This window comes from Pristis pectinata, chromosome 20 (genome assembly GCF_009764475.1).
Source record: "Pristis pectinata isolate sPriPec2 chromosome 20, sPriPec2.1.pri, whole genome shotgun sequence".
NCBI classification, from domain to species: Eukaryota; Metazoa; Chordata; class Chondrichthyes; order Rhinopristiformes; family Pristidae; genus Pristis; species Pristis pectinata.
The window spans coordinates 14354934-14382793 of record NC_067424.1 but is presented as its reverse complement, the minus strand read 5'-3'; the positions used below and the strand labels follow the sequence as shown (position 1 = coordinate 14382793).

General features: G+C 43.2%; 1 protein-coding gene across 7 annotated transcripts in view; it reads left to right on the top strand.

The window, feature by feature from the left end:
- The first annotated feature begins 2458 nt into the window (after positions 1-2458).
- LOC127581003 (monocarboxylate transporter 1-like) overlaps positions 2459-27860 on the top strand; it is a 43212-nt gene continuing 17810 nt past the window's right edge. Inside the window, exons 1-4 of one of the 7 annotated variants that reach the window (XM_052035061.1) lie at positions 2459-2791; positions 2910-3041; positions 3882-4027; positions 13935-14185. In XM_052035061.1, the coding sequence (XP_051891021.1) occupies positions 13969-14185 (217 nt within the window). In that variant the 5' untranslated portion in view covers positions 2459-2791; positions 2910-3041; positions 3882-4027; positions 13935-13968. Of the gene's footprint in view, positions 2792-2909; positions 3077-3580; positions 3751-3881; positions 4032-4085; positions 4217-11197; positions 11322-12266; positions 12369-13934; positions 14186-27860 lie in introns of those variants that run through there. The other 6 variants (XM_052035059.1, XM_052035060.1, XM_052035058.1 and 3 more) reach the window with 6 other exon arrangements.

Here is a 27860-nt window from a genome sequence, read left to right as displayed (position 1 = left end):
GTACATACATGTACGTGCATATGACAATAAACTCGACTTTGATTTTGAAGTCACCCCTCAGCCTCTTACACTCCAGGGAAAAAAGCCCCAGTCTCTCCTGATAAATCATGCTCTCCAGACCTGGTACCATCCTTGTGAATCATTTCTGCACTCTTTCCAGCTTAATGACATCCTTCTTGTGGCTAGGTGACCAGAACTGCAGATAACACTCCAAGTGTGGCCTCACCAACATCTGGTACAGTTATAACATGTACTCAATGCCCTGACTGATGAAGGCAAATGTGCCAAATGCCTTCTTCGCACTTTGTCTGCCTGTGTTGCCACTTTCAAGAAATATGTATTTGTACTCCCAAGGTATTGTTTGCTGTCATCTGTAACTTCTGAGGTCAAGACTGCAAGTTCTGGAAGACAGTGGTCTTTGTTGTCTTTACATCATCTAGCTTGCCATTATAGAATTTACAGATCTGTAATACCTCTGGCTGCAAGAATGTTACAGAACCATCCTCTTCCTTTAGGCTACTGATTACAGAGCTCCATACTTCCAAACAACACAGAAGGAGGCCATCTTGGCCCATCTATGTTAGCTGACAGAGAATCATATTCACCGCTTTTTTTTCCCTACAAGTTATTATTCCCATCAATTCCTCCACAGATTCTACCACTCACCTGCAATTTACAATGGGAGATTAACCCACCATCCAGCACGTTTGTGGGAGGAAACTGGAGCACACAGCGGAAGCTCACGGGCAAAACATATAAACTCCACACAGACAGGTCAAGATTGAAGCTGGATTGCTGGAGCTATGAGACACCAGCTCTACCAGGTGTACCATTGTGCCACCCCTCTCAACCTTTTGGAAGAGGAAGCTCAAGTGTGTCTCATTCTGCATCCAAGACTGAACTCTGGATTAAAAGATGATTCTGGAAGATTGCAATGCAAAGAATGAGGAATACTGCCTCTTTACCTCTTGGGGCTCCTTCTCAACAATGATGCCCCTTGACCACAGCAGGAGCAGTTCCTGCATACTTTTCTGGAGTTATCTCAGTGTTAGTTGTAGGAGCTGTGGAGCCAATAACAAGGTCATTTAAAGCATCTAATCCAGACTGGAACTAGGGGACATGGCCTCCAGATTCGGAGGAGTAGATTTAGGAAGGAGATAAGGAGAAAGTGCTTTTCCCAGAGAGTAGTGAATTGGTGGAATTCTCTGCCCAGGGAAGCAGTGGAGGCTACCTCATTAAATATATTTAAGACACAGTTGGATAGATTTTTGCACAGTAGGGGAATTAAGGGTTATGGGGAAAAGGCAGGTAGGTGGATCTGAGCCAACGGCCAAATCAGCCATGATCTTATTGAATGGCAGAGCAGGTTCAATGGGCTAGATGGCCTACTCCTGCTCCTAATTCTTATGTTATTATGTCCACACAGTTGCCTTGGGATCCTACTTTCAATTCCTTACAGTAATGGCATCTCAGAGCTGAATATTTTCACTTGGATGAATACCGCAGCTAGAAAACCATCATCAATATAATTATCTGCTTTTTCTTTTAATTTTTTTTAGGATCAGTACTTCTGTAGATTCTTATTTTGTGGGGTCTGTGCAAAACTTGAGGGCCATAATTTCTGTGCCAACTCATTCTCAGTGGACTACTTTATCACTTTTGGGTTTAGATCCTTTCATAGGTCTCCCGACTCCACAACTTGAGTTAACAATTTAGGGTAGGACTTCCAGTGCAGAGTGAAGGGAGCACTACATTGTCAACATTGCCATGAAACCAATGTCCTCTTACCTTTTACAGATAGGGGCAGCACTATTTCATACCTCTCTATGGCACCCTAGCCAACATTCATGTCTCAACCAATTTCTCCAAATCATTAACTGCTCATTTATTTCGTTACTAATTTGGGATCTTGCTGTGCACTACTTATATGGCTGCAAGACAACAGTGACTGCACTTTAATCGTTATTCTTTGGCTGTTGTGCACTTTGGGATGTCCTAAAGAAATGAAAAGCACCATATAAAGGTATGCACGGTTGGAATCAAATCCTAATCAAGATGGTATGGTCTCACCCAGCCTGTAATGTTCATCCTTGTATTACAATAGACTGAAAACTGGGCATCATTCTACTCAACATAACCCTGGTGGTTTCGTGAATCTTGTAAACCATTCCTCACCTCTCCTCCCTTTGTTTATCGCTCAGGGTGGAAACCTATTTAGCTGTCACCACCCTGGGGACAGAGGAACAAATTAAGGCCATTGATTTCCTTGATCCTGCTCAGTCATTGTGTGAGATCATGAAAGATCTGTATCTCAACCCTAAGTAGGTGCTATAATATTAATATTCTGCATCCCCAAACAACAACATAAACATATCACTTCATAGTTGCTCAGAACTGAGGGTCCACTGAAATGTCACAAATGGCTTTCTTCACGGTTGAGGTTCAGCTGACTTCCTGCTTCCTCCCCTACACAGGCGCGAAAGATCTGCAGCCGCGACTTTATTTAACAGCAGTTGCATTAGAACATTTGTTGAGTTGGCAGGGCGACAAACTGGGTGATGTAAAGTTGTCTGTTTCTGTGCTGACATTGTGCCTCTTTGAGGCAGAGTGAAACTTCCAGTTTACTTCGGAAGTAAATCAAATGACCGATTCTTACACAAAAGAGTAGTAGAAATCTGGAGCCCGTTTCCTAAAAAGGCTGTGAAAACTTCAAACCGCAAACTGGGACTTTGGTTGGGGGACGGTATCAGGGAGGATGAGACAGAGATAGATAATTGGAAGATCGACGAATGTGAGCTAACGAGCGGCAGGGAGTGAAGGGCTGAATGGCCGGCTAATCCGATGTTTTGGGGAGTTGATTAATGATAATGATTCTTCTTAAACTCCTCCCTTGTTGTGTTCCTTTGTAGCTCGACGCCTGTCACTCTGCTGAGTGGTTGAATCGACTGCGAAGTGAGCGGCAGGAACCACGCAGACACAAGAGATTCTGCAGATGCTGCGATCTGGAGCAATACACAAAAAGTGCTGGAGGAACTCAGCAGGTCAGGCACGTTCACCACGTCCGTACAGTGTCCAGGTAAAGTAGGGCACATGATCTGACAGGGAAGGAATACACCACGTGGGTTATTATTACATGCTCGACTTCTAGAGCAAAAAAAAGTTAAACTGAAATTCTCAAACAGCCCGGAGACGATTTGAACTCATTCACTGGATTACCAGTAAGGCGATTCACCCAGCAGACGACTCCACCCTGAGACAGCGGGAAAAGGAAGCATCAATAAAACTAAACTCAGTGGGTCGAGCAGCATCTGATGAGGAAGGGTTTGCACCTGCCTCCCAACCCTCCCCCCCCCCCCCACACACACACACACAACAGATGCTGCTCGACCCTCCGAGTTCCTCCAGCAGCTTTTTTAGTTGGGGGCAGGGGTATTTTTGTTTTGCTTCAGATCCCAGCACCTGCCGTCTCTACTCCAGCGGGAGAAGGGTTGGGGTTTGGATGATGTGTGGAGGGCGTGACAGCGGTCCTCTCCTAACGTCAGAGGTGCTCGTAAAATCTGGGGGAAGGTTCGGCTTCCTGCTTGTGTCAACGCTTGAGTGGCAGATGGCTGCAGTGTACAGTCACAATTAACCATGCTTGCGGGCAGAAGGGGGAGGAGTGAGGGTGTTGCAGTTTTACATCGCGTACAGAATGGAGAGCTGAGGCCACGCTCCACTTTCGCGCCTCGTCTAACCCCAGCACAGAGAAAGGTCTGTAATTCCAGCCCGCGCTTTGCTTCGTTAATAATGAGTTTAAACTAATTACTGTACTTTCACTTCCCGTGTTCGTGTGTGTGTGTGTATTAAAAGGCAGGCTCTGTAACTCTCATTTCTCTGTGTAGAGTTGGAAAAGTTGCTGCGTTTGGAGTGAATCATCATGTGGAGCGGTTCGTGGCTGTCAGCGTGAAGTCTGCCCCGTCGTGCGCTTTTGTCTGAGAGCAGTGCGAGTTGAGAGAAGGATCTGTCCCGTGGCGACCCACCGCTGGCGGTTGGTAACTGCACCCATTTACTCCAGTCCTTCACTGTTACACAATTACGCCTCGCTTGGCTATTCCGTTCAGCCAACTGCTATCGAGTTGCTTTTTCAAAGTCTGAAGTCAGACTGAAGGCTTCCTGTTTCGGTGCCTCATCCGGCCACGTATAAAGCTTTCGATACTTGGAGACTCCCTATTTTCAGGTCGGATCCTACAGTAGGTCTGATAGAAAAAAAGGGAGAGTTGGTGCCGGTTCATGGAGGAGAGGGGGGTGGAGCTGGTTAAAATTGATGGAAGGGGATGTTGGACAGGGGAATGGGGAGACTTGGTGCTTGGGCTGGTCTTGGGTGATTGGTGAGACACTGGGGGCTCTGGTAGGAGGTCTGGGGAAATTGGTGAAAAACACGATGATGCTGGAGGAACTCAGCAGGCCAGGCAGCATCTGTGGAGAAAAGCCGACGGTCAACATTTAGGGTCAGGACCCTTCTTCAGGACTGAAGATAGGAAAAGGGGAAGCCCAGTATATAGGAGGGAAAAGCAGGGCAGTGATAGGTGGGCAAAAGAGGGGAGGCGGGGTGGGCACAGGGTGCTGATAGGTAGATGAAGGTAAGAGATAGTGACAGGCAGGTGCGGGGGAGGAGGGGAGAGCAGATCCATCGGGGGATGGGTCAAAGGTAAGGAGAGAAAGGAAAAAAAGGTAGAAAAAAGAGATGGGCTAGGAGAGGGAAGAAGAGAAGAAGCATGGTGAGGGGGGTTGTGGGGAAGGGGGATTACTTAAAGTGGGAGAATTCAATGTTCATGGGGAGCATTAATAGTTGGATGAAGATCTTGGGGAGAGGTGGTGGTTGTTTGAAGGTCATGAGGTGAGTTGCTGAGTAGTCAAAACTTCTGGGAAGTGATGATGGTTGGTAAGAAGTATTAGGGAGAGTTGGTGGTTGAACGGAGATCTTGTGTAGAGATGATGGTTGTTTGAGGGTCATGAGAAGAGTTGCTGAGCAATCAGAGCCTCTGGGAAAAATTGGTGTTTGGATGGAGGTCCTGGAGAGAAATGGCAGTTGGTCAGATGCCCTGAGAGGGTTGGTGGTCGATTGCAGGCCTTGGGGAGAGTAGATGATTGGGGAGAATTTGTGCTTGGTGAGAATTATTAGGAAGAGTTGAGATTGTGGATACTGACAATAGTTGATCTTTGGTTGTACCATAGGTAAGAGTTGGTAATAGGTCAGTTGGTTCTCAGTCAGATGCACTGGGGAGAGTATGTGGTTGGTTAGATGTACTGAGGAGCATTGGTGGTTGGTCAGAGGCCCTGGAAAAATTGATGGTTGGTTGGAGGTCCTGGGAAGAATCAGTGGTTGATCAAAGGTATTGGGGTAAATTCATGCTCAGTTAGGGTAGTAGGGAGTGTTGCGATTATAGATACAGGGGAGAATTGACGGTTGGTCTGGGCACTGGTAAGAGTTGATACTGGTCAGATTTACTGAAAAGAAGTGAAAGTCAATCAGGTGTACCAGGGAGATTTCATGTTGGTTGGATGTATTGTTAAGAGTTTGTGGCTGATTGGAGGTGCTGGAGAGAACTAGTGGTTGATTGGATGTACTAGGGAAGATTGGTTGTTGGTTGGAAGATGTGGGGAGTGCTGGTGGTCAGTTGGAGAACCTGGAGGGAGTTGGTGATTGGTTGGAGGACCTAGGCTGAGTGGGTAGTTGGTCAGAGGTTATGGGGAGAGTTAGTGGCATAATTGGTGGTCCTGGGGACAGTTAGAGATTGGTTGGGGGTCCTGGGGAGAGTTGACGGTTGGTAGAGTTGATGGTTGGGGAGACGTCCAGGAGAGATTTGGAGGTTGATGGGAGGTCCTGGAGAGAGCTGGTGGTTGGCTGGAGATCCTCTGGAGAGTTAGTAGTTGGTGGGAGGTCCAGGAGAGATCTGGTGGTTGGTGAAGGTCCTGGGTAGAGTTGATGGTTGGTGAGAGGTCCAGGAGAGAGTTGATTGGAGGTTATAGGGGAGTTGGTGGATGGTGAGAGGTCCAGGGAATATATGGTGGCTGATTGGGGTCCTGGGAAAAGTTGGTGGTCGATCAGAGGTCCTGAATAGAGATGGTGGTTGGTGGAAGGTCCTGGGTAGATAGAGTTGATGGGTGGTCGGAGGTCCAGGGGAGAGTTGGTGATTGATGGAGATTTTAGGGAGAGTTGATGGTCAGTGAGAGGTCCTGGGACAAGTTGGTGGTTGGTGAGAGGACCTGAAGAGAGTTGGTGGGTGGTGGGAGGTCTGGGGGAGAATTGGCGGTTCATGAGATGGCCTGAGATGAGTTGGTGGTTAAAAAGAGAACCAGGGGAAAGTTGGTTTTTGCAGGGGTCTTGGAGAAAGTTGATGTTTGGTAAACAGTACGAAGGAAAGTTGAGATTGTGGATACTGGAGAGGGCTGGTGTTGAGTTAGGTTTACTGAGGGGAGCTGTGTCCTGATCAGTGGAGATTTGGTGGTTCATTGGAGGTTAGAGTTGGTGGTTGGATACTCATTTTGGGGACGACTGGTGATTGGTTGGACATTCTGAGGAGAATTGATGGTTGTTGGAGGTCCAGGTATTTGGCAGGGGTCTTTGGGTCATAGGTGAGGGGGACCAAGAATGAATGCTGCTTGGTTGGTGGGTGGTAGTGGAAGATCAGTTAGGGAGGATTTAGGGAAAGTTATTATATGGTCAGGTTATAGGGACAGCCGGTGACCTTTTAGGGAATTTGGAGAAGATTTGGTGCCGGGGGTGAGTACTAGAGAGATCTTGATTGTGCAAGGGAAGTCAGTGGAGAGTTGTTGATTGGTCAACGGCTGGATTGGTAAACAGTTTTGATTTATTTTGACACCGCTGGGATATTAATGTTACTAAAAATGCATTTGTTTTTGGGGAAATGGAGGATTTACTTTAGGTGTGGTTGGAAGGTTAGGAATAGCATTTTCAGACCATTTTATGCTCTCTTCTCTGTGAAAGCGTTCTGATGTGTGTGGGGTTTTGCATCTATTTTGGGAACTGGTGAGAAGGTGATGTGTGCCTGGCAGCTGTGTTTGTAAATCTCAGGAATTCAGTCTGCTAAACAAGCGCTGAATACATTGCGTGGGCTCCCCAGTCGCCACCATTCAGTGAATTATTGACATGGAGAGTCAAGGAATACTATTGAATCATTGAGTTTCTCAAAATGGAGACACAAAAGACTGTGGATGCTGGAATCTGAAGCATCACACAAAACCCTGAAGGAACTCAGCAGGTCAGGCAGCATCTATAGATGAAACATCAACTGTCTATTTCCCTCCATAGATGCTGCCTGACCTGAGTTTCTCCAGCCTCTTGTGTGTTACTCAGTTTTCTCAAACCTGCTTATCCCCCTTTCCCCTTCACTAACATGTGAATCTCAGTTTTGGGTAAAGGGGTTCTGGATTTTCACGGTCATTTGTGTGAAAGCTCCATCCCAGGCTTTCTGTACTGAGATGGGTACTCCCAGCCAAAGCACATTGGGCGCAGAGCAATTTATAAGGTACTCCTCCACTGGGAGTCCTGCAAGAGCGCTCTTGGGATTGCCCTGGGCACTTATTCCCCCACCCTCCGCTTTTGATGGCTGCGCTCCTTCCTGAAGTGTCCTCTTTGGAGACGGAATGAAGGCAGCAGGTGTCTGTGCAAGGAAAGGAAAAGGAGGAGTTGCTGAGGAAAATTGTCTCCCATGAATTAAGGAGATGAGCAGCAGATAGTGTGGAGAAACAAAATATGGGGAAGGGGCAATTGAGGTCACAATGAGGGATCTAATGAGGACTGCAGCAGGATTTACAGTGATGGTTAGGGCCATTGTTGATATTGATGAGGGAAATCGGGATAAGATAGGAAATCGGTGTTGAGAGGCAGTGCTGATTGACTTGGTTCTGTTTTATTATAAACATGGCCAACAAATCTCATTGCTGACGGGATGCAATCAAAGCAAAATTCCGACTGAGGTTGGTTCAGTTGGTCCTCTCCCAGTGTAGGTGTGGAATGGGGGGTATGCAATTCACACTCATCTTTCCGGTCTCTGTTTTAGAAATCACACTCTCTTCATTAGAGAAAAACAGACCATCCAGTTAACTTGCACATGGACTAGCAGCCACTTCATTTACTGGAAGTGCCCCATATGCGTGGGTTAGATGTATTTTCCATAGCGTAACCTTGGTGAAGGCTTCCCAAAGTCAACAGCATGTCCTCTGATTTGTTTCTCTCCCCAGGTGAATACGTTTGTGATTCTTCCTACATACCTTTATACATATCACTGCATGTTTAAAGTGCCACATACCCAATCGCCGTAAAAAGGATTAAATTCTGATTTACTGAAGGGTTCTCCAGTTTAACTGGTCCCAGAGAAATCTCTTGATATGGAGGGTTGTTAGAAACATGAAATGCTTTACCACAGGGAATGTGATGAGACTTGCATCTTTTAAAGAAAAAATATAAAAATATTTGAGGAGAGGAAAGTTGTGAAAGCCATTGAAAGCTGTGAAACCCATTGTGAAAGCTGTCAGAAGGCAGTGAGATTAATATTGGCTTGCTGTTACAAAAAGTCATTATATATACCCTGGGCTAAATGGCTCTGTACTTGAAACTCTTCTGTTGGAAACAATGTAACATTGTAACTTCCCACTACTGACAAGAATATAGATACTGTCCAGGGTGAGTATATAGTTCAAGAACAGCTACTTCCCTTCAACCATTTGGTTCTTGAATCACTTCATCAGTATAACAACACTATGATCACTTTGCATTACAATGGACTTTGTTTTTTTTGTTCTAATTGTGTTTTCTTGTAAAAATTGTGTATAATTTATGTTTATGTTTTTCTTGTGAATGTTGTGTATCTGATGCTATGTGCCTGTGATGCTGCTGCAAGTAAGTTTTTCATTGCACCTGTGCATACTTGTGCATACAACAATAAACTTGATGACAATAAATGATATAGGTAGTGGCTGAGGCTTGCATGGCATTAACGTTCCCTCTACTTCTCCATAGCACTATAATGCTCTTGCTCCTCACTGCCTGAGAGAAGATGGTGGAGAGACCCAGTAGGGGAAAGAGTGAGAGACATTGGGAGAAATGGAAGGAGAAAGGTGGAAAGATAGAGGAGGGAGAGACTGGGAAATACTGAGGGGGTTTTGGTGACAGGAAAAGACAGGGAGTAGCACAGATCAAAAGACACAAAAACAGAGGGAGAAAAATATAGATGGTGAGGAACAAATAGGGAGAAACAAACCCACTATGAGAATGACAGATAGGAGCCATCACCTGTGTATGTGAGAATTGCCAGGCGGTGTTACTGACCTTTAACCGGTTGCTCAGGTTTCAGCAATGTTCTGAATGTGCTGGGGGCGTGTTCATGCTCAGTGCCCTTTTGTGAGATTGCAAGGGGGAAGGAATGTGCAAATAATCACCCAGGTTTGTGGTGTGTGTGGAAAATAAAGTTGGGCTGAGCTCGAGAAGCAGCCAATTAACATCCACTGTCTTGGCTCTGAATTTTCAACTTTGGAGGTGGACGAAGTTAGGTGGAGGAGGTGCAATTATAAAAGTAGTTTAAAAGTGAACAAGTGGTTTAAAAGTACACAGTTATAAAGGTATACAAATAGTTTTTATTCAATGTTTAATTGAGTGGAAAATGGAAACAGCGTGTAAAAAAAAATGAATCTTTGAAGTAGGACCAAACAAGTTTGGGAACCTCTGGTATCAGCCAAGGCAGGAAGAGTGTCATCTAAGTATCCTGGAGCTGGAGCTGCTGTGTCTTTCTGTCATGGTTCTGATTGTAACCTTGAGGCAGTGAAGGCCGCCTTTGATCAGCTAATTCATTTGAAGTGAATCATACACATTCTGCGCAATTAACTCTTTTATCAAATGAATAACTTTACAGAATATTGACATTATTTCCTCCTCATTGCTCAGTGAGTGGCACTTTTGCAACTATAATTAGTCTGTAGTTAGCAAATGTTTTTCAGGTACACCGCTTCATCTGTGCTGTCACATCCCACTCTCTGGGGGAAGTAATAGGGGTGGGGAAGGGTGTTGCAAAATGTCACAGTTATTATAGATGCAGACAGTGTGTTCCTGCAGGAATAACCTCTGCTCCCCTCCTTCTCTTGTTAGTAATATTTACCAGGAATTTATTCCTTACTCTTACTTTACCTGTTGCTCCTTGGGCTCTGTCTTTACCTCTCATTGTCTTGGTGAAGCAGCCAGCATAATCAAAGACCCCTCCCACTGGGATATTCTCTCTTCTCTCATTTTCCCAATGGGTAGAAGATATAGGAGCCTGAGGGCACGTACCACCAGACTTAAGGACAGCTTCTACCCCACTGTGATAAAACTATTGAACGGTTCCCTTATACAATGACCTCATGATCTACCTTGTTGTGACCTTGCACCTTATTGCACTGCACTTTCTCTGTAGCTGTGACACTGTAATTGTTTTTACCTGTACTACATCTATGCACTCTGTATTAACTCAACGTAACTACACTGTGTAATGAATTGACCTGTATGATCAGTTTGCAAGACAAGTTTTTCACTGTACCTCGGTACAAGTGACAATAATAAACCAATACCAATACCACTTGTTTCTGCATTTCTGATTCTATTTGTCTCAGTCTCTGCACTTCAGTGTGTTCTCTCTCTCTCTCTCTCTCTCTCTCTCTCTCTCTCTCTCTCTCGCTCTCTCTCTCGCTCTCTCTCTCTCATATCCAGAGTTCATACTGGTGTAAATTCTGCACCTCAGTGTTTAATTGTTTAGTCTTGTTTGCGCAATCAGTGCATGAGTTAAATCTGTTTCCTTTTCTATATTGTGATGTTAAAACATTGCATTTGTAAAAGCAGATAACTGACCCACAAAGAATCTGAACATTCAAGGACAGGGACTAAGAAGCTGATGCATCTGAATAGCCTTGACCTGAATGTCACTACAATGTCAGAGGCGAATTCCCAACGGACTGCCAGTTTCCTGAATAGAAGTCTCAACAATACTTGTTGCAACTTCTCTGCAAATTTGAGTTCACCCGGAACTCTGCCTCCTAAATTTTATATCCTGTTAATAATTAAACATCTCCGTACACTCTGGCTCCGAGTTCAGCCTTGATTTTTAAATTCTTAATCTCAAGCTCTCGAAATCCCTCGTCAAACCTCCCTGCTTACCTACTTCTCTCTCTCCTCCTATTGAGGGGCTCAAAGCCTACCTGTTTACCCAGTCTTCTGATCGCCTGGCCATAATGGTCTAAGTGTTATTGAGCTTTGCTGGAAGTTCCGTGTGGAACAGCCAACATTTACCCAGGTGAGTACCTGCAATTTTTGGGACTGCTGCATAAATGAAGATGTCCTGATCTCGCTGGCCAAGCATTGCTGGCAACTTCCTGGTTGCATTCTGACATTGGACTTCACACGGAGTCCAACAGTGTGGGACAGGAGCTTGCTGACGTTGCCCGGCCCTTATCATGTTGGGGAATCTGCCATCAGAACTCTGCTGGGCACAGGAATTGTGAGGCCATTCATTTAAATAGCAGTTTCTAACGGTAGTATGAAAGAAAAAAGGTAAAGTTTCACTTTTGTGTTTATTTGTTTGATTTAATGTTTTAAATTATTTCCTTAATTGCTATTTCATTTTTCCTTAAATGTTTTGGAATGTTTGCTGTTTACTTAGTGAGTAAACTAGTAACCATCTTGTCCTTTTGGCCCCTAGTTTTGGATTCAAACATAAAGCATAACTTTCTCTTTACATCTAACCTGTCCAAATCATTTAAAGGCATCTGGGAACCATTGAAAAAAACTTGATAGCTTTGTCAAACGGCAAAGCTATGGTGGAGCTCTGCTGCCTGTCAAAGATTTCCGGATGAGTTTTGCTGCTGCTGATTATTCTGGCTCACTCATGTGACCAGATTACTGAAGTCTCAAGTGTCATTGAGGCTTTGATGCTCAGCTGTAGAATGGCCTTGGCCAGAAAGATCAGTCTTGCACACCTGGACATGTTAAGTTCAGGGCAACATAGACTGTGAGCATTAGGCTTTGCTCAGCAAGGTCTGGGTTAATAATTCCTTTAAGTTGCTCAGTGTAAAGCTTAGTTTGATTGCACTCCTGCAAAGTGCCTTGAGATGAAGTACTGTTTTGATGTACATGTGACTAATAAAGATATTTTAAATATATTACATAAAACACAATTTGGTGTTAGTGTAACTGTCAGCATTGCAGACTATTTGCATTTAGTTCTAAACACCTCTTCCAGCCCCTCCTCCCTTCCATTCCTCCAGAAACCTCACTTGAGCCCTGCATCTTGTTGCTTGAAGCCTGTGATCAGAGGTCGCGTATTTGACACGTGCCTGTGAAGGTCAGTGGTCCTGCATTTAATGTTGGAGTCTGTTGCATTGGCTGTTATTTATCTACCAATGTGAGGAGAATCGGCCAGTGCCTTTGAGTTCAGCATTCCTCATGTTCAAAATGAACTGTAAATATTTGTGAGAGCTTGTCTTTAAGCTTTGGGAAATGAATCAATATTTGTTTTCTAGATAACTCGATGCAACAGAATGTTGGTTCTGGGTATTGTGCAATTGGCCTGAGCCACGCTATCATAGAAGTTCATTAGACAGGATTTTAATCAGAGCTGAGGCGCAGATCAGCCTGTGAAACTTGATTTTACTGGTTATGCAGCACAGACAAAGCCTTATTTACATTCACTGCTCTGTATGCTTTATGCAATCAGTCAAATTAGAAAGTACTAACACTTATGTGTAGCATGAGCTAACTCCAATTCAATCTGCCTCTTCTTTGCATTTCACTGTGTCTTTCTGTTCCTTCATGTAATCACCTAATTTCCTTGTAAAGACATCTAAACAGCCATTTCCTTACATTATTAATGTCAAGTGTTTTAATTGCTGACTAATTTCTAATTGCTCCCCTAATTTCTCTTATTTTGAGTCTTTTTTGTTGGAGGCCAGAGGATGAATTTCATGAATTTCATATTTGAATTTCTTTCTCTGGGTGATCAAGGGATGTCTTCCCATATGGGACAGTTAGAATTGCTGCTGAGTCCTCCCTAATCGTTGGTCAGATGGAGGTTAAAATGTCCTCTACTAGTCTCCAAATACTCCCAAGATATCTACAACGCAGGTTAAATTCAAGGTAATACGATAAGAAGGATAAAAATGCAGTGGACAGAGCACAGAAAGATTTCTAAGGGTAGTTACAGAATTGAGAAATTACAGATTCTTAGGGAAACTTTTTCAGATTAGGACTTCTTTTGGAAAATTGAAATCTTAAAGGCAACACGACAGAGGCCTTTAGGTGGGTAGGACAGGGTGTAGAGGGAATATTACCATTTATGTTTGAATCCAAAATTAGGAGCCAAAAGGACAAGATGGTTACTAGTTTATCCATTAAGTAAATAACAACATTTCTTTCCTAGGAGCATTTAGAATGTGAAACTTCTTGCTGCTTCATGAAATCATTGTGTCCAGGGTGAATTCAGAGGTACAGAACCAGACGAGTATATGATAGAATAGAAAATCTGCTGAAATGAGGTAGATGGAGTGGGAGCCAAGTCTTCTCACTTAGAAACAACACAGATGAATATATCCGAATGGCCAATTATTATGATTCCTATCTCATGCAATGTAAATAAAGGACTCTCTCCACTATCCCATCAACCATTCCCAGGACAGATACAACATGGTTTGGGTACAGAGTAAAGCCACTTTTATGCTCTTCTATCAAAATCTCCTGGGAAAGCTTGTATCTCATCCACATTGTACATGCCCTGGGTATCTGAGATGGGAAGAATGTTCATTCTTTGCCATTGGTACTCTCCACCACAATGTGTAGAAGACTCTTCATTACTTGGAGTTATATTCCCGTGCTGTTATTAATTTTGCTAATGTCTGTGCTTTTTTTCTTTCAGTAACCTCAACTCCTGCAACTATTGAAGTCCAAGGATGCCTCCAGCAACTGGAGGACCAAAAGGGTACACCCCACCGGATGGTGGATGGGGATGGGCTGTGGTGCTAGGATCCTTCATCTCCATTGGATTCTCCTATGCTTTTCCCAAAGCCATCACTGTCTTCTTCAAGGAAATCAAGGATATCTTCAATTCCACTGACAGCCAGGTTTCTTGGATCTCTTCTATAATGCTGGCAGTGATGTATGCTGGTGGTGAGTGTGCAAGAAGCGGGAAAGAGGTCCTGACCTGCAGTGTAAACTTGCAGTATAAATGTGTAAACTTACATTTATATAACACCTTTCACTATTTTAGCCCTTGGTTGCAGTCAGCTTAGTGCTTCTTCATGTTGTAAGGTGGGAAATATAGCAGTTGATTTTTGTACACAAACTCCCAGGAACAGCAAAGTGATAAACGACTGGATCATTTGGGGTTTAAGTGATGTTGGATGAAGGATATTGGGCTTAATATCTCATCCAAAAGAGGCACCTCCAACAGTTCAGCACTGCCTCCATACTGCACTGGGACCATCAGTCTGGATTATATGCACATGTCATTGTTGTGGGACATAAACACCTGGTGTTTTGATGCAGAGATGAGAGTGCCACCACCAAGCCATGAATCGTAGCTGGCAGAGGCTTTATGAATGTGGTCCAGGTGCATCGCTATCAATGAACCTGTTTGTTTCTGAAAATTATATTTAAATCAAACAGCATTTTGACCTGTTATACCATTGTTGACTTTTTCAAAGTGCTATTCATTTAGCCCACGCCCCCGGTCTTTCTCCCAAGCACTGCAAATTTCTCCATTGAATATCTTTTTGAGGAAAGTGTTAAATCTGCTTTTGCTGCTCTTTCAGATTACAGTTCACCGTGTAATTTCTGCCATTGCCTTCCCCATTACTATCTGTGTTTTTTGCCTTTTGTCTTAAATCTATGCCTTCAGCTTACTGAGACTTCTGCCAGAATTTTTTTTACCAACTTATCAAAATTCTTCACAGCTTTGAATGTCTCTGTTAACTCTCCCTTAGCCTCCTCTGCTGTTAGGAGAACAGGTCAGCTTTCTCTGGGCTTTAGATAATTACAGTCATTCATTCCTGGCATTATTTTATATTACATAGAATTTGGAGTGAGTGTTGGCAGGTGATTACAAATATTGGTGAGCCACCAACCCATTGCATGGACAAAAGGGTCAGCATAGACTTGATAGGCCAAAGGGCCTGTTTCTGTGCTGTTTGACTACAAGACTTTATGCCTGTATGGTTGTGAACAAACCGACTCCATTCTGCTATAGATACCACTAATGCTTTCCATCTTAAATATTGATCCTTTATTTTCCTCAGACTAACGGATCCCTCACAGCTCCATAAGAACATAAGAAACTGAAGCAAGAGTAGGTCCCTTATGCAACTTTACCTCAGCACCTATCTCTTGTACTATTCCTTAAACCTTCATCTAAAAATTTATCAACCAGCAACTAAGCCTCTACTGTTCCCTTGGGTAGAGAATTACAAAGATTCACCACCTTCTGGATAAAAAAAAACATGCTTCTCATTTTGTCCTATTTGTCATTTATTTTGAGACTGACCTTTGGTTCCAGACAATGCAGCCGAGGAAAACATCAGCCTTGCTCTACCTTGTCAAGCCCCAGAAATATTTTACATGTTACCACTAAATACCTGGACTGGACTCAACTTCAAAACACATGATCAACAGTGGATTTCTGCTTTAAATGGCCAACAACTGCACAGAAATGCAAAGGAATAAATTTGCTCTTTTAGTTGCCTGGAAAAGGGCAGATGACCATTTTCCACATTAGGCAGATTCAGATGTTGTGGTCAGCCCTGCACTCAGATATCGCATGACCCACCTCCAGCTTCCTGCCCTTTGTGCTTTTGACTGGCTGCCTTCATTTGCACAGCCAGCAAGCAGCAGATAAGTGTGCCTTTTGTTCCATAACTTATGGTTGCGAAGTTCCGTGAACTACTGTCCACATTTGCTGCCGACAAATCTCACCTTGCAATTAAAAATGTATTGCAGCGTTGGGTAGTCCAAGTACAGGTCAGGCTTGGTGAGACTGTACCCTACCACCTTCTAATGATTAACTGTCATTGTTTGTAGCACAAACACTGTACAGCACAGTGGTGCTGGAAACCTTGAATGCTGTCTGTATGGAATATGCTGTATGGAATGCTGTCTTTCTGGGTATATGTTCTCCCTGTGACCACATGAGTTTTTCTGGAGGTTTTGGTTTTCTCCCACATCCCAAAAAACATGCAGGTTGATAAACTAATTGCCCCTAGTGTAAGATAAGATAAGATATTTATTTATTAGTCACATGTACATCGAAAAACACAGCGAAGTGCATCTTTTTGCATTACTGAGGATGTGCTAGGGGCAGCCCGCAAGTGTCGCCACTCTTCTGGCACCAACATAGCATGCCCTGTACGTCTTTGGAGCGTAGTGTGTAGGTTAATCTGGGGTGAGTTGAGAAACTGGCAAGATTAAAAAATGAGATTATTGTTGAATGAGGGTAAATGAGTGGTCAATGGTTGGTGTGGACTCGGTGAGCTCAAGGGTCTGTTTTGATAGTGCATGTCTCTGTGAGATATTGGCTATTTGGCTCAAATGTTTCACGCTGGGAATAATGCTTTGCACCTACCATCTCAATATAGCATATAATTAACCTCCTCCGGACCCTTATCAAGTTCTTGAAATTCTTCCTAAGGTGTGGAGCCTAGAATTGGGCACAATTTTTCAGCTGAGGCTGATCCAGTGATTTTTTTTAATAGATTTACTATAATTTGCTTACTTTTGTACTTTGAGGAAACACAGTAATCAAAGGTTTGCAGTACTGGAGGCCTAGATGTTGCATCAGGAGAGAGTTCTGTTGGAGGAAATGACAAGTTCTGGATTGAGGATAGAGTAAAAGACTTGCTGCGGAACAACGATAAGAACTGGAGATTGATAGTGTAGGAACACTGTTGACAAAAACTTCAACAGAGATACTTAGCAACATTACCATGGCTACATTAACATTAATGGTTGACGTGGAAATGGTAGGCTAAATGGCCTGTTTCTGTGCTGTACAACTCTTTGACTTTATAACAAGAGGCCCTAAGCTGCTTAATGCAATTAAAATTATTCCAAACAAATCCCGGATCATGCTAGCCTTGGAATGGATCCAGATTCAACTTTCTGTCAGCTTAGTAAAGCTGGAGAAGAGGAAGGGATTGCTAACAGGTTCATGGTCACACTTGGGCTCCCAGACAGCAAGCACACAACCTCTTTGAAAGCGTTAGTGATTTAGCCTTTTCTTAGTCTTTAATTATGTTTGACAATGTCCTTCATTTAATTTTTCTAAAGAAATTATGTTTATCCGTGACCCATGGATTCTGGTCACTGTTGTGATTGGCATTTTTTGCATTTTCTATGTTAAAGTGCACAGTCCATTCTCATTACTGCAGATCTTGATGCTACACATTGTTTAATAGGATGTGGCAACAGTACCTGAACCTGCCCTTGTACAACTTCTGTGAGCTACTTGATTAATGTGGTGAATTTTTCCCCCTCTCTGTGCCTCCCCAATGGCTTTTGTACTTATTGTTGGGGTCTGGGCATTGCCAGCAAGGCCAGCATTTATTGCCCATCCTTAATTGCTCTAAAGAAAGTGGCGGTGAGTCACCTTTTTGAACCTCTGCAGTCCTGGTGCAGGTGCTCCTACAGTGTTGTTGAAAAGGGACTTCCAGGATTTAGACGACGAGGAATTGGTGGTACATTTCCAAGTCAGCAACATATGCAACTTGGAGGGAATCTGCAGATAGTGGTGTTCACATGTGTCTGAAGCCCTTGTCCTTCTTGGTGGTCAAGGTTGTAGGTTTGGGAGGTGCTATTGGAGTATGCTGGATGAGTAACTGCAGTGTATTTTGTAGGTGGTATACACTGTAGCCACTTTGTGCTGGTGGTAGATGGAATGAATGTTTAGGGTGGTTGATGAGGTGAAAGTCAAGTGGGCTGCTTTGTAGTGGATTGCGTCGAGCTTCTTGTGAGTTGTTGGCACTGCACACATCAGAGTGTGTGGAGTGGAGAGTACCCCATCATGTCTCTGACTTGTAGATGGAGGAAAGGCCTTGGGGGTGTCAGTTGATGAGTCACTTACCACTGTATACCCAGCCTATGACCTGCTCTTGTAGCCACAGTAACTATGATAAGATAAGATAAGGTATCCTTATTAGTCACATGTATATCAAAACACACAGTGAAATACATCTTGCTGCGTAGATTGCTCCGGGGGCAGCCCGCAAGTGTCACCATGCTTCTGGCGCCAACATAGCATGCCCACAACTTCCTAAGCCGTACGTCTTTGGAATGTAGGAGGAAACTGGAGCACCCGGAGGAAACCTATGCAGACACAGGGAGAAGGTACAGGCTCCTTACAGACAGTGGCTGGAATCGAACCCGGGTCGCTGGTGCTGTAATAACGTTACACTAACCGCTACACTACCGTGCGATGACCCCCAGGTGGGAGACTTAGTGATGATAATATCTTTGAAAGGAGGTTAAATTATCTTGTAGGAGATGACTATTGTGTGCCACTTTTGTAGTGTAAATGTAACTTACCACTTTTCAGCCCCTGTCTAGGCCTTGCCACATGCAGGCAGGGGCTGCTTCACTTACTGAGGAGTTGCAAATGGAATTTAACAATGTGCATCCATCTGTGACTATCTGATCTTATGATGGAAGGAAGGTTATTGATAAAACAGCTGATGGTAGTTGGGCCTATAACACTGCTCCAAGGAACTCCTGCAGTGATCTTCTAGGCTGGGATGATCGACACACGGCAATTTTAATCACCTTACTTTGTATGAAGTACGACTCCAGTCATTGGAGTGTTTTCCTCTTGATGTGCCTTGACCTCAATTTTACCAGGGCTCCTTGATGTCACACTTGGTTAAATGCTGCCTTGATAATGTTTGAATCAAGGCTGTGATGTGGTCTGGAGCCAAATTGTCCTGACAAAGCCTAAGCTAAGTATTATTGAGTAGGTTATCGGTGAGTAAGTGCTGATGACAGCTTCCATCACTTTGCTGATTATTAAGAGTACACCAGCTGGGTGGAATTAAGTGGATTGGATTTGTCCTCTTTTTTTGTGAATGGGACATATCTGTTGGCTAGGTGCCAATGTGGTAACTGCCCTGGAGCAGCTTGATTAGGGACACAGCTAGTTCTGGAGTGCAGGTCTTAAGTACTACAGCCAGGATGTTGCCCTGTCTCATTGAGTCCCTGTATCAAATTGGCTGGGCACTGATTTTTGATGCTGGGTTCTCAGGAGGAAGCAGAGGTGGATCATCAATTTATCACTTCCAGCTGAACATGTTTGCAAATGCTTCGGCTTTTTCTTTAGCACTCACACACAGGCAACGCCCACATTATGAGGGGTTGCATTCCTAGAAAATAGTCCGTTTTGCAATTTTCTGTAATGTGAAACCGCTTCATCTATGCATGTCAAGAAATGCAAGTTGAAAAAAAACATCTTGTCTTTTTTTTACATAAGTTCCATGAGAGCGAATTTTATTCTGTATCTCAAATTTTTAGGTAGTGATTTGTGAACTCTGTAAGGGTGAACTTCCATTACCTGAGACAGTCATAACACAGGTCTCCTGTACTGGGCCTGTCATTGTTGAGGATTAGCAGTTTAAATTGTTCATCACCATTTATGACTAGATGTGGTGGGATTACAGAGCTTTGATATCCATTAGTTGTGAGATCACCATTGTTAATGTGTGCGATACCTGTGTGTGTGTGTGTGTGTGTGTGTGTGTGTGTGTGTGCGCGCGCGCGTGTGTGTGCATGTGTTTGTGTGTGTCCACAGTAAGTTGTGATCTAGCATGAACCACCTGTAAGGATACTGGAAATAGATATCAAAAGAAGAATTGGATGTATAATTTGCAAGGTTATGAGGACTAATTAGTCGCCTTTTCAAAGAATTAGCACAGGCATGATAGGCTGAATGACCACTGTACTGTGAGAGGTTCTGAGCCTGCTTTCTGGATCACATCCCATCATCTCTTTCAACATCTCCTCCCTCCCTGTGCTCAAAGTTGCTGTGATGGATCTGCAGGAAAGTCCATATATTGTAAGAAGTGACGGACCCAACTTGTGACAATAAGGTTCCAGAATTGTTTAGACACAAGAGATTCTGCAGATGCTGGAATCTGGAGCAACACACACACACAAAATGCTGGAGGAACTCAGCAGGTCAGGCAGCATCTATCGAGAGAAATAAACAGTTAATATTTCGGGTCGAGATCCTTCACCAGGACTGGAAAGGAAGAGGCCAGAAGCCAGGATAAAAAGGTTGGGGGAGGGGGAGGAGCACATGCAGGCAGCTGATAGGTGAGTCCAGATTATAGGTGAATCCAGGTGAGAGGGGGAAGGTAGTGGGGTGTGGGGGAGGGGGGAAATGTAAGAAGTTGAGAGGGGATAGGTAGAAGAGGCAAAGGGCTGAAAAAGAAGGGATCCAGTAGGAGAGGACAGTGGACCATGGAATAACGGGGAGGTGGGGAATAGATGGGAAGGTCATGAGGGAAGAGAAAGGGATGGGCAGGTCAAGAGGGCAGGAGAAGAGGAAAGAGAAGGGGGGAGGAGGCCACGGGAATGAGGGAAGACAAAAGGGAGGAGAGAAAAAAAGGGGCGAGAAGAGGAGAGGGGTTACTGGAAGTTAGAGAAATCGATGTTGAAGCTGTCAGGTTGGAGACTACCAATGCAGAATATGAGGAGTTGTTCCTCCACCCTATGTCTGGCCTCAACAGGGCAGTAGAGGAGGCCATGGATAGATATGTTGGTATGGGAGTGCGATTTGGAATTGAAGTGGATGGCCACCGGGAGATCTTTGCTTTTGTGGCGGATGGAGCAAAGGTCCTTGACGAAGCGGTCACCCAATCTGCGTTGGGTCTCACCGATGTAGAGGAGTCCGCACTGGGAGCACTGGATGCAATAAATGATACCCTTGGATTCACAGGTGAAGCGCTGCCTCACCTGGAAGGACTTTTTATTTCTGTTGCTGTTTGCTAAGGAATATATATAGGTTTGAATATTGTTAAGGAATTTAATTAAATGTTCCCTTTTGTCCAGATGCCAATTTATTATTCAGACCCCAAGTACTGTGTTCATATAATAAACTCAAGCACCTGGTTTTCTGTAGACCTAAGATGCCCAAGCATGGTTTCTATAGGTGTGGGACATTTGACTGAACTCTTTCCCAGAAGATACCAAGGGCATTCTTGCCTACAGTTCTGCCTGCTGTGCCTCCTTTCTCCCTCAGGGAGGCCCTATTTGTGAAGTTTTGCATTCTTTGCTGGGCTTTGTGTCCTGCCTGCCATTTACTTGGTTCAGATAGTCAAGTGTCTATAGCTCTGTGTAAGTATAAACAGGTATGATGCAGTGAACTTATTTGAAATGTCAACTGCACCTTATCTCCTTTTGAAGAAAATCTGGACTTGTGTGTGAACTGGCCAAGAGGTCTGTATGGTGGTGTTTCAGAGGTATTGGATTTATTTTGAAAAGCTGTATTGTCCAATTGGGAGGGACACTGTTTCAAAGATTGTTTCAGATCCTTTCAAAGCTATTGCTCTAATAGAACTACCAAGTCATAAACAATTGTAATTGGTGAGGAGGAGCTTGCATCAATGAGCTACTACATGTGAGGTATACAGGCAACTAGTGGTCATGGTCTCAGTTTACTGGTGGGAGTCATAAATATACATACAAACCCACATAGAGATGTACATATTAACATGCAATGTATATGTTTGCAGGTACACTCATTTTCTGAGGCACACACAGACATACACATGTACACATTCATATCTTCACGGAAGTGAACATACAGAAAGCCACCAACACATACCTACTCACGTGCACAGTACAACTCATAATGACCAAGTATCCCAAACAAACACACTCAGAGACACTTCCTGCCTCACATATAGATTTGACCAAATGGAGGAACAGTCATATCTCGGCTTTTTCCTGTTGAATGCTTCCCCGATAAGCATTCTCTGCTTGGCACAACCACAAAGCACTAACCTCAGTAGACTGCCTTGCAGTCACATGAGGTCAGCGTGAGTATGTGTAGCAAAACTAATGGAGGCCAGTGACATTTAACGTGATTGGCAGTAATCCAATTAGGACCTTAGATAAAAGACAATTTTCCAAAAGCAGCTGGAGGTTGGGGACGGGAAGGTTGCCACAGGCCATGTTTTAACATTGTTCTGAATGTGTGACAGGCCACGAGCTCAGTCTGGCGAAAACAAGATTTGCCTGCTGAGAACTGGACATGAGTTACATTCTGTGTTACATTCACAGAGAAAGTTATGGTTCCCCTGAGGGCCTATAATTGCAGAAGGGGAGGTTGCTCTTTCAAGCAAAGCTGATTGTGTTTTACTTGGTCTAGTTACTGAATTAAAGAAAGTACTTGCATTTGTTTGACACCTGTCTCAAAGTACTTGACACTGAATAAAGTGTGGTGACTTATGATCATAGAATGAATGATTCAACAACAGAAGGTGGCTTTCAGCCAGACATGCTTGCTCTTTGAATGAACTATCTAATTGTTCTGCAGTCCTGGAAATTTGCCTTCTTTAAGTACTTATCCATGTCCCTTTTAAGAAGTTGCTATTGAATCTGCTTCCACTACTTTTCAGTCAATGTTCAGGTCATGATGACCCTGTTTTTCTTCATCCTAGGTCTACAAAAGAACCGCATAGATATAATGGGTTAAATGGCCTGTTTCTGCATAATTGTATGTTATATCATCTCTGGAAATTACCTTTAATTTTTCTTCTTTGGTTACCAACCCTATAGCCATTGAGAATGGTTTATTCTGTCAGACCCTTTAATGATTCTGAGCAATTCTATCAACCACCTTTGCTCACAGAAGAATAGCCCCCATTTCAGTAGAAAATTGGTCTTTCATCCCTGGTCCCTTGTAAATCCTCTGAAATTTTGCCTAAGCCTCGATATCCTTCTGAAGCTGTGTGCAGAATTGACTATAATGTTACAACTGGAGACTAACGAGTGATTTATAAAACTCAGGATCATTTTCTTCTTTCTGAATTCTTTTATTCTTTATGTTTAACTATCAGCTCAACTTATTCTGTTATCTCTAAAGACACATATATTCTATGTTTTTTCTTTCAAGAGTATAACAGCACCATATTGACTAAAGTATGAAACATAGCAGCCGATTTGTGTGCAGCCAGAAAGAACAAGTGATCAGTGATCTGCTTCAGAGGGATTGATATTGGACAGGACACAAGGGAGAAGTCCCCAATTCTTCTTCAAAATAATGTCCATGGGATTTTTCATACCCAACTGTGAAGATCGATGGTGCTTCATTTTAATGTAGCAACCTGAAGGATGGCACCTTCGACAGTATGGACTCCCTCAGTGTGGAGGACATAATCTGAAGACCAAATCTCCAGAAGGCAAATCCAACAAATGGCTATGAGAATGTTTTTCTGGCTGCAATTTCAATGGGAAATTAAAGGGCCCTGACATCGAAGCAACACAAATCTTAAAAAAAAGTACTTGTATTAATGTTGTGTCTTTTACTGTCTGAAAGGATCGAAAGTGCTTCACATCCTGTGAAAATTCTTTTTTGAAGTGTAGTCAGTGTTTTACGGTAGAAAGTGTAACAACTGTATTGTGCACAACAAGCTTTGACAAACATTGTGAGATATTGAGCAAATAATCTGTTTAAGTGATGTTGATTGAGAGAGAAATATTGAACAGAATGATGGTGAGAACTTTCTAAGCCACTTAATGAATAATTCAAGTATATAGTTGGCATCAGTTTGGGATGGTGGACTGATGTTCCACTTAATGTCTCAGGGTATTGTTGTGCAATGTGAACTTAATTCTCTGGAGGGTAATTTGAATCCACAATGTTATGTCACAGAGTTATTTCCATTCAGCCACAGCTGACACATGGTAACTCAGCACAGACTGCAGTGCAATAATTTCTTTCTCTGTAACGAAGTCGTAATGGGGGAAGGATTGACCATCAGCAATAACTCTGCAGCTGGTTGGTCCTAGCAATTGCTCTGATGGCCACTTTTGAAAGATTTTAGACAAGTTTACTTTCTATCTTGTGGCGATGAGCAGAAGGAGCTATAAGCCAGTGAAATTGTTTTCTTTTCTGTTTATTTACACCTTTCGTACTTCTTCAGAACAGTAAATTGGAAACATTTGGCAGTTTATGGTATTCTTAGACTTGACAGTGGTTTCATGAGATTTCTAGGTCCTAATGCAAGAAAATTAGAATTGTACTGCACTTGGACTAGATGTATATTTGATGGGACAATTCAGAGGGAGCTTTACTCTATTTCTAACATGCACTGGGCTTTTCTTGGGAATATTTAATGTGAAGATATAGGAGAAATATTACTCTTGTGTCTCACTCTAAAAACTTTGTAGTTCATACCGTGGTGTTAAATATCTTTTCCAATCCTTTGTGCATCTTTTTTTCTCATTTTTATTGCTGCAGCTCAGCGTTCTTCCCTCTGTTAAGTTGTTCCAAATGGAGCTAGGACCTGTAGCCTTGCTAACCTCTCCATGAGTCCCTTGGTCCCAGGACCAATAAGGTGTAACCCAACTGCCGGTACAAGTCCTACCTCCCACGTTGATCCCAATACTCCAGGAATCTAAAGCTTCCCTTCCAACATCTTTGCAGCCACATACTTATCTGTACTATCCACCTATTTCTACACTAGCACTGGGAGTCATCTAGAGATTGAGGTCTTGCTTCTTAATTTCTTTCCTCGCTCTTTATAATCTGCCTACCTCATTGGTGCCGATATGGACCATGACCTTGAGCTATTCACCTTCCACCTCCAGGATGTTCTGATATTGTGCATTGATTTCCTTTGACCATGGCACCATCCTGTAAATCATGGCCATGATTACACAATTTCCTGTCTGCTCCCTAGCAATAGAATCCCCCATACCTATTATTCTCTTGACCTTTCTCCTCCCTTCGTGTACTGTTAAGCCACCCATGGTGCAATGGTTTTGGATCTGGCTGAGCTTCTCAGGAGAACATTGTCCTTCATCAGTTTTCCAAATTGAATTCTGGTGAGAGAGCAAGATGCCCTTGGGATTGGGTGGGAATTGGGCTCCTGAACTATTCTTTACACATTTGTATCTGTCTGGCAGTTACGCTGTCCTGTCTGCCTTCTCCTGAATGACCAGGTGACCACCTCCTGGAACATGCTATCCACAAAACACTTGGGCTTATGGGTGGCCACAGTGATACCAGCTCTTGCTTCAGTACCAAAGCCCAGAGCTGCAGCTCCTCCAGCTAATGACAGTTCCAGGACCTGTGTCTATCCAGGGCACAAGAAGCAGCCTGTCACGGGATGTACAATCCACGGGTCTCACATGCCCTGCCATGTTTCTGTGTATTAGCTTAACTCATTAAGTAGAAATAAATAATTTAAATACTCTCACCAATTTCCCACTCTTGTTACTTGATTATTGATCACCAATCTTCTGCTCTTTTTAATTGCCCAGTGATCCCTTGCTCTTTAAAGGATATTCTGCTTGAATTAGGGAATCATGGCTTTCTATGTGGGCAGTGGGCAGTTGGGAGGCTTTTTAGGCACATTATCCTTTGGTGATGGGACATCCGACTGATTGCATTGAATTTAGGAGCCTAGTGAAGATTGTCAAGGATCTGGGAGCCTGTGGAAACACTCAAAAGGTGAAAATTCTTTTTTGCGGGAGAGGGAGGCGAAGAAGTGACCTGATGGTGATCTTAGTTATGAAAGGTTAAGTAGGTAGACAAAGTGAGGTGGTGCAAAACTCAGTGCCTTAAATATAATGATCACCAATAAATCTGATCAGGACTTCAGAACAATCTTATTTACACAGTGGTTAGAATGAAGAACATAGGAATATTGGCCTCAAGGAGTGGTTGTGGTAAATAAGGTAGATTAATTAAGGGAAAGCTAAATGAGTTCATGAGAGAGAAAGGGATACAGGAACATACCTCAAGTTTCACACCACAACCCACTTTGACTTACTACTTTCTCCCTAGGCCCCTTATCACACATGCTCACCATCCATGGATACAGCTAGCTCAATATAAATTGTCTCCTTGCTTTTCTCATCCTGATTGTACTCATAGTTTACAACGAGTGCCCAATAACAACTTACAGTACATTTATATAGCACTTTTAATATAGTAAAGCATTCCAAGGTGCTCCACATGAACAACTTATCAAGCAAAATTTGGCACTAACCCAAAGGAGATTGGAGGATTGGTTTAAAGGACCATCTTAAAAGAGGAGGGAAAGGTGGGAAGGGTTAGTAAAGGAATTCCAAAGGTTTGGATCAAGAGAGCTAATGGTACACAGATCCCACAAAGAAAATGAGACGAATGTTCAGATTTTTTTAGAGAACGATTGGCTGGAGATCTTGGGAGGACTCCTGCATTTCTTCCCCGATGGCACTAGAGGCTGTTTAAGATTATCCCCAAATCCTGTAGTAAAGGGAGACAAGGGCTCAATGTAAAGTCACATATGGAGCCAGGACTGGTGACATTGTAGCTCTCTACCATGACTGACTTGACCTGGTAAATGGCAAGATAATTTGTGTAAACACATTAACCCGAACTCTAGCTCTTGAAAGCGTGTAGAGAGGATTGCTCCTGAGTCACTCATGCTAACCAAAACATTTACATTCTTTTAATGTCTTTTTATTTTAAGGATCCCTAGTGGGAGAGCCTCAAATAAGGCAACAAAGTTACACGATAAGGGGCCGGTCATTTAAAACTGAGGTCCAAAGGGATTTCTTCAGAGTCTCTGGAATTCTCTAACCCATAGGATTGTGGAGGCTAGATAATTAGAGGTGATTAAAGAGTAGGGAGACAAATTTTTGAAAGATTGGGGAATTCAGGGCTATGGGAAGCTAGCACAAAAGAGGAATTGAGGTCTGAAAAAGTCAAAGCTGAAGTGGAGTTTGTTGTCATATGCACAGGTGCAATGAAAAGCTTACTTGCAGCAGCATCACAGGCTCATAGCATCAGATACACAACATTCACAAGAAAAACATATATTAAACATAAATTACACACAATTTTTACAAGAAAGAACACAATTAGGACAAAGAAACCAGTCCACTGTAGTGCCAAATGGTCAAAGTGTTGCCTGAAGCAGATCTGCCATGATCATATTGAGGGTGAGGCGGACCTGGTGGCCTACTCCTGCTCATATTTTCTTGTGTTCCTTAAATGTCAAGGACAATGGGTTAAAAAAAAGAGCATCATAATAATATCGGAATTGACTTTTACATCTCAGGATAGTTCAATCACATACATTTAGTACAATACAGAAAAGTGTGACTGTGTGAGAGAATGTGAATGTGTTAACATGATGGAGATGACAATTTGGGAATGGTAAAGAAATTTGGTGCTTTTCACAATCTTAAGATGTCTGTCAAGGTTTAGATTAATAGAGTTACAGGTTTTGCAAGAAGTTTATTTATTTAGTGGGACAAGAAGGATCTCAGATTTGAGAGAGGGTGTGCGGAAGATACTTACCAGGCGTATTTCAGGGATGAGAATGGAGAGCTACAATGCCACCAGTCTGGGCTCCATGTGTGACTTTACATTGACCCTTGCCGCTCTTCATCAGAGGGTTCGAGGCAGGTCTTAAGGACCCCTTGGTTCTATATGGGAAGAAAAGTCCTCCTAAGATCTCCAGCCAGTCCTTTCCTAAAACAAACTGACCATTGATCTCATTCTTCTTAATTATGCAGCTAGATGAGAGAAGCCAGGATGGTTGTCCTTAGAACAGAGGAAGTTGTAAGAAGATCTGATAGAGGTATT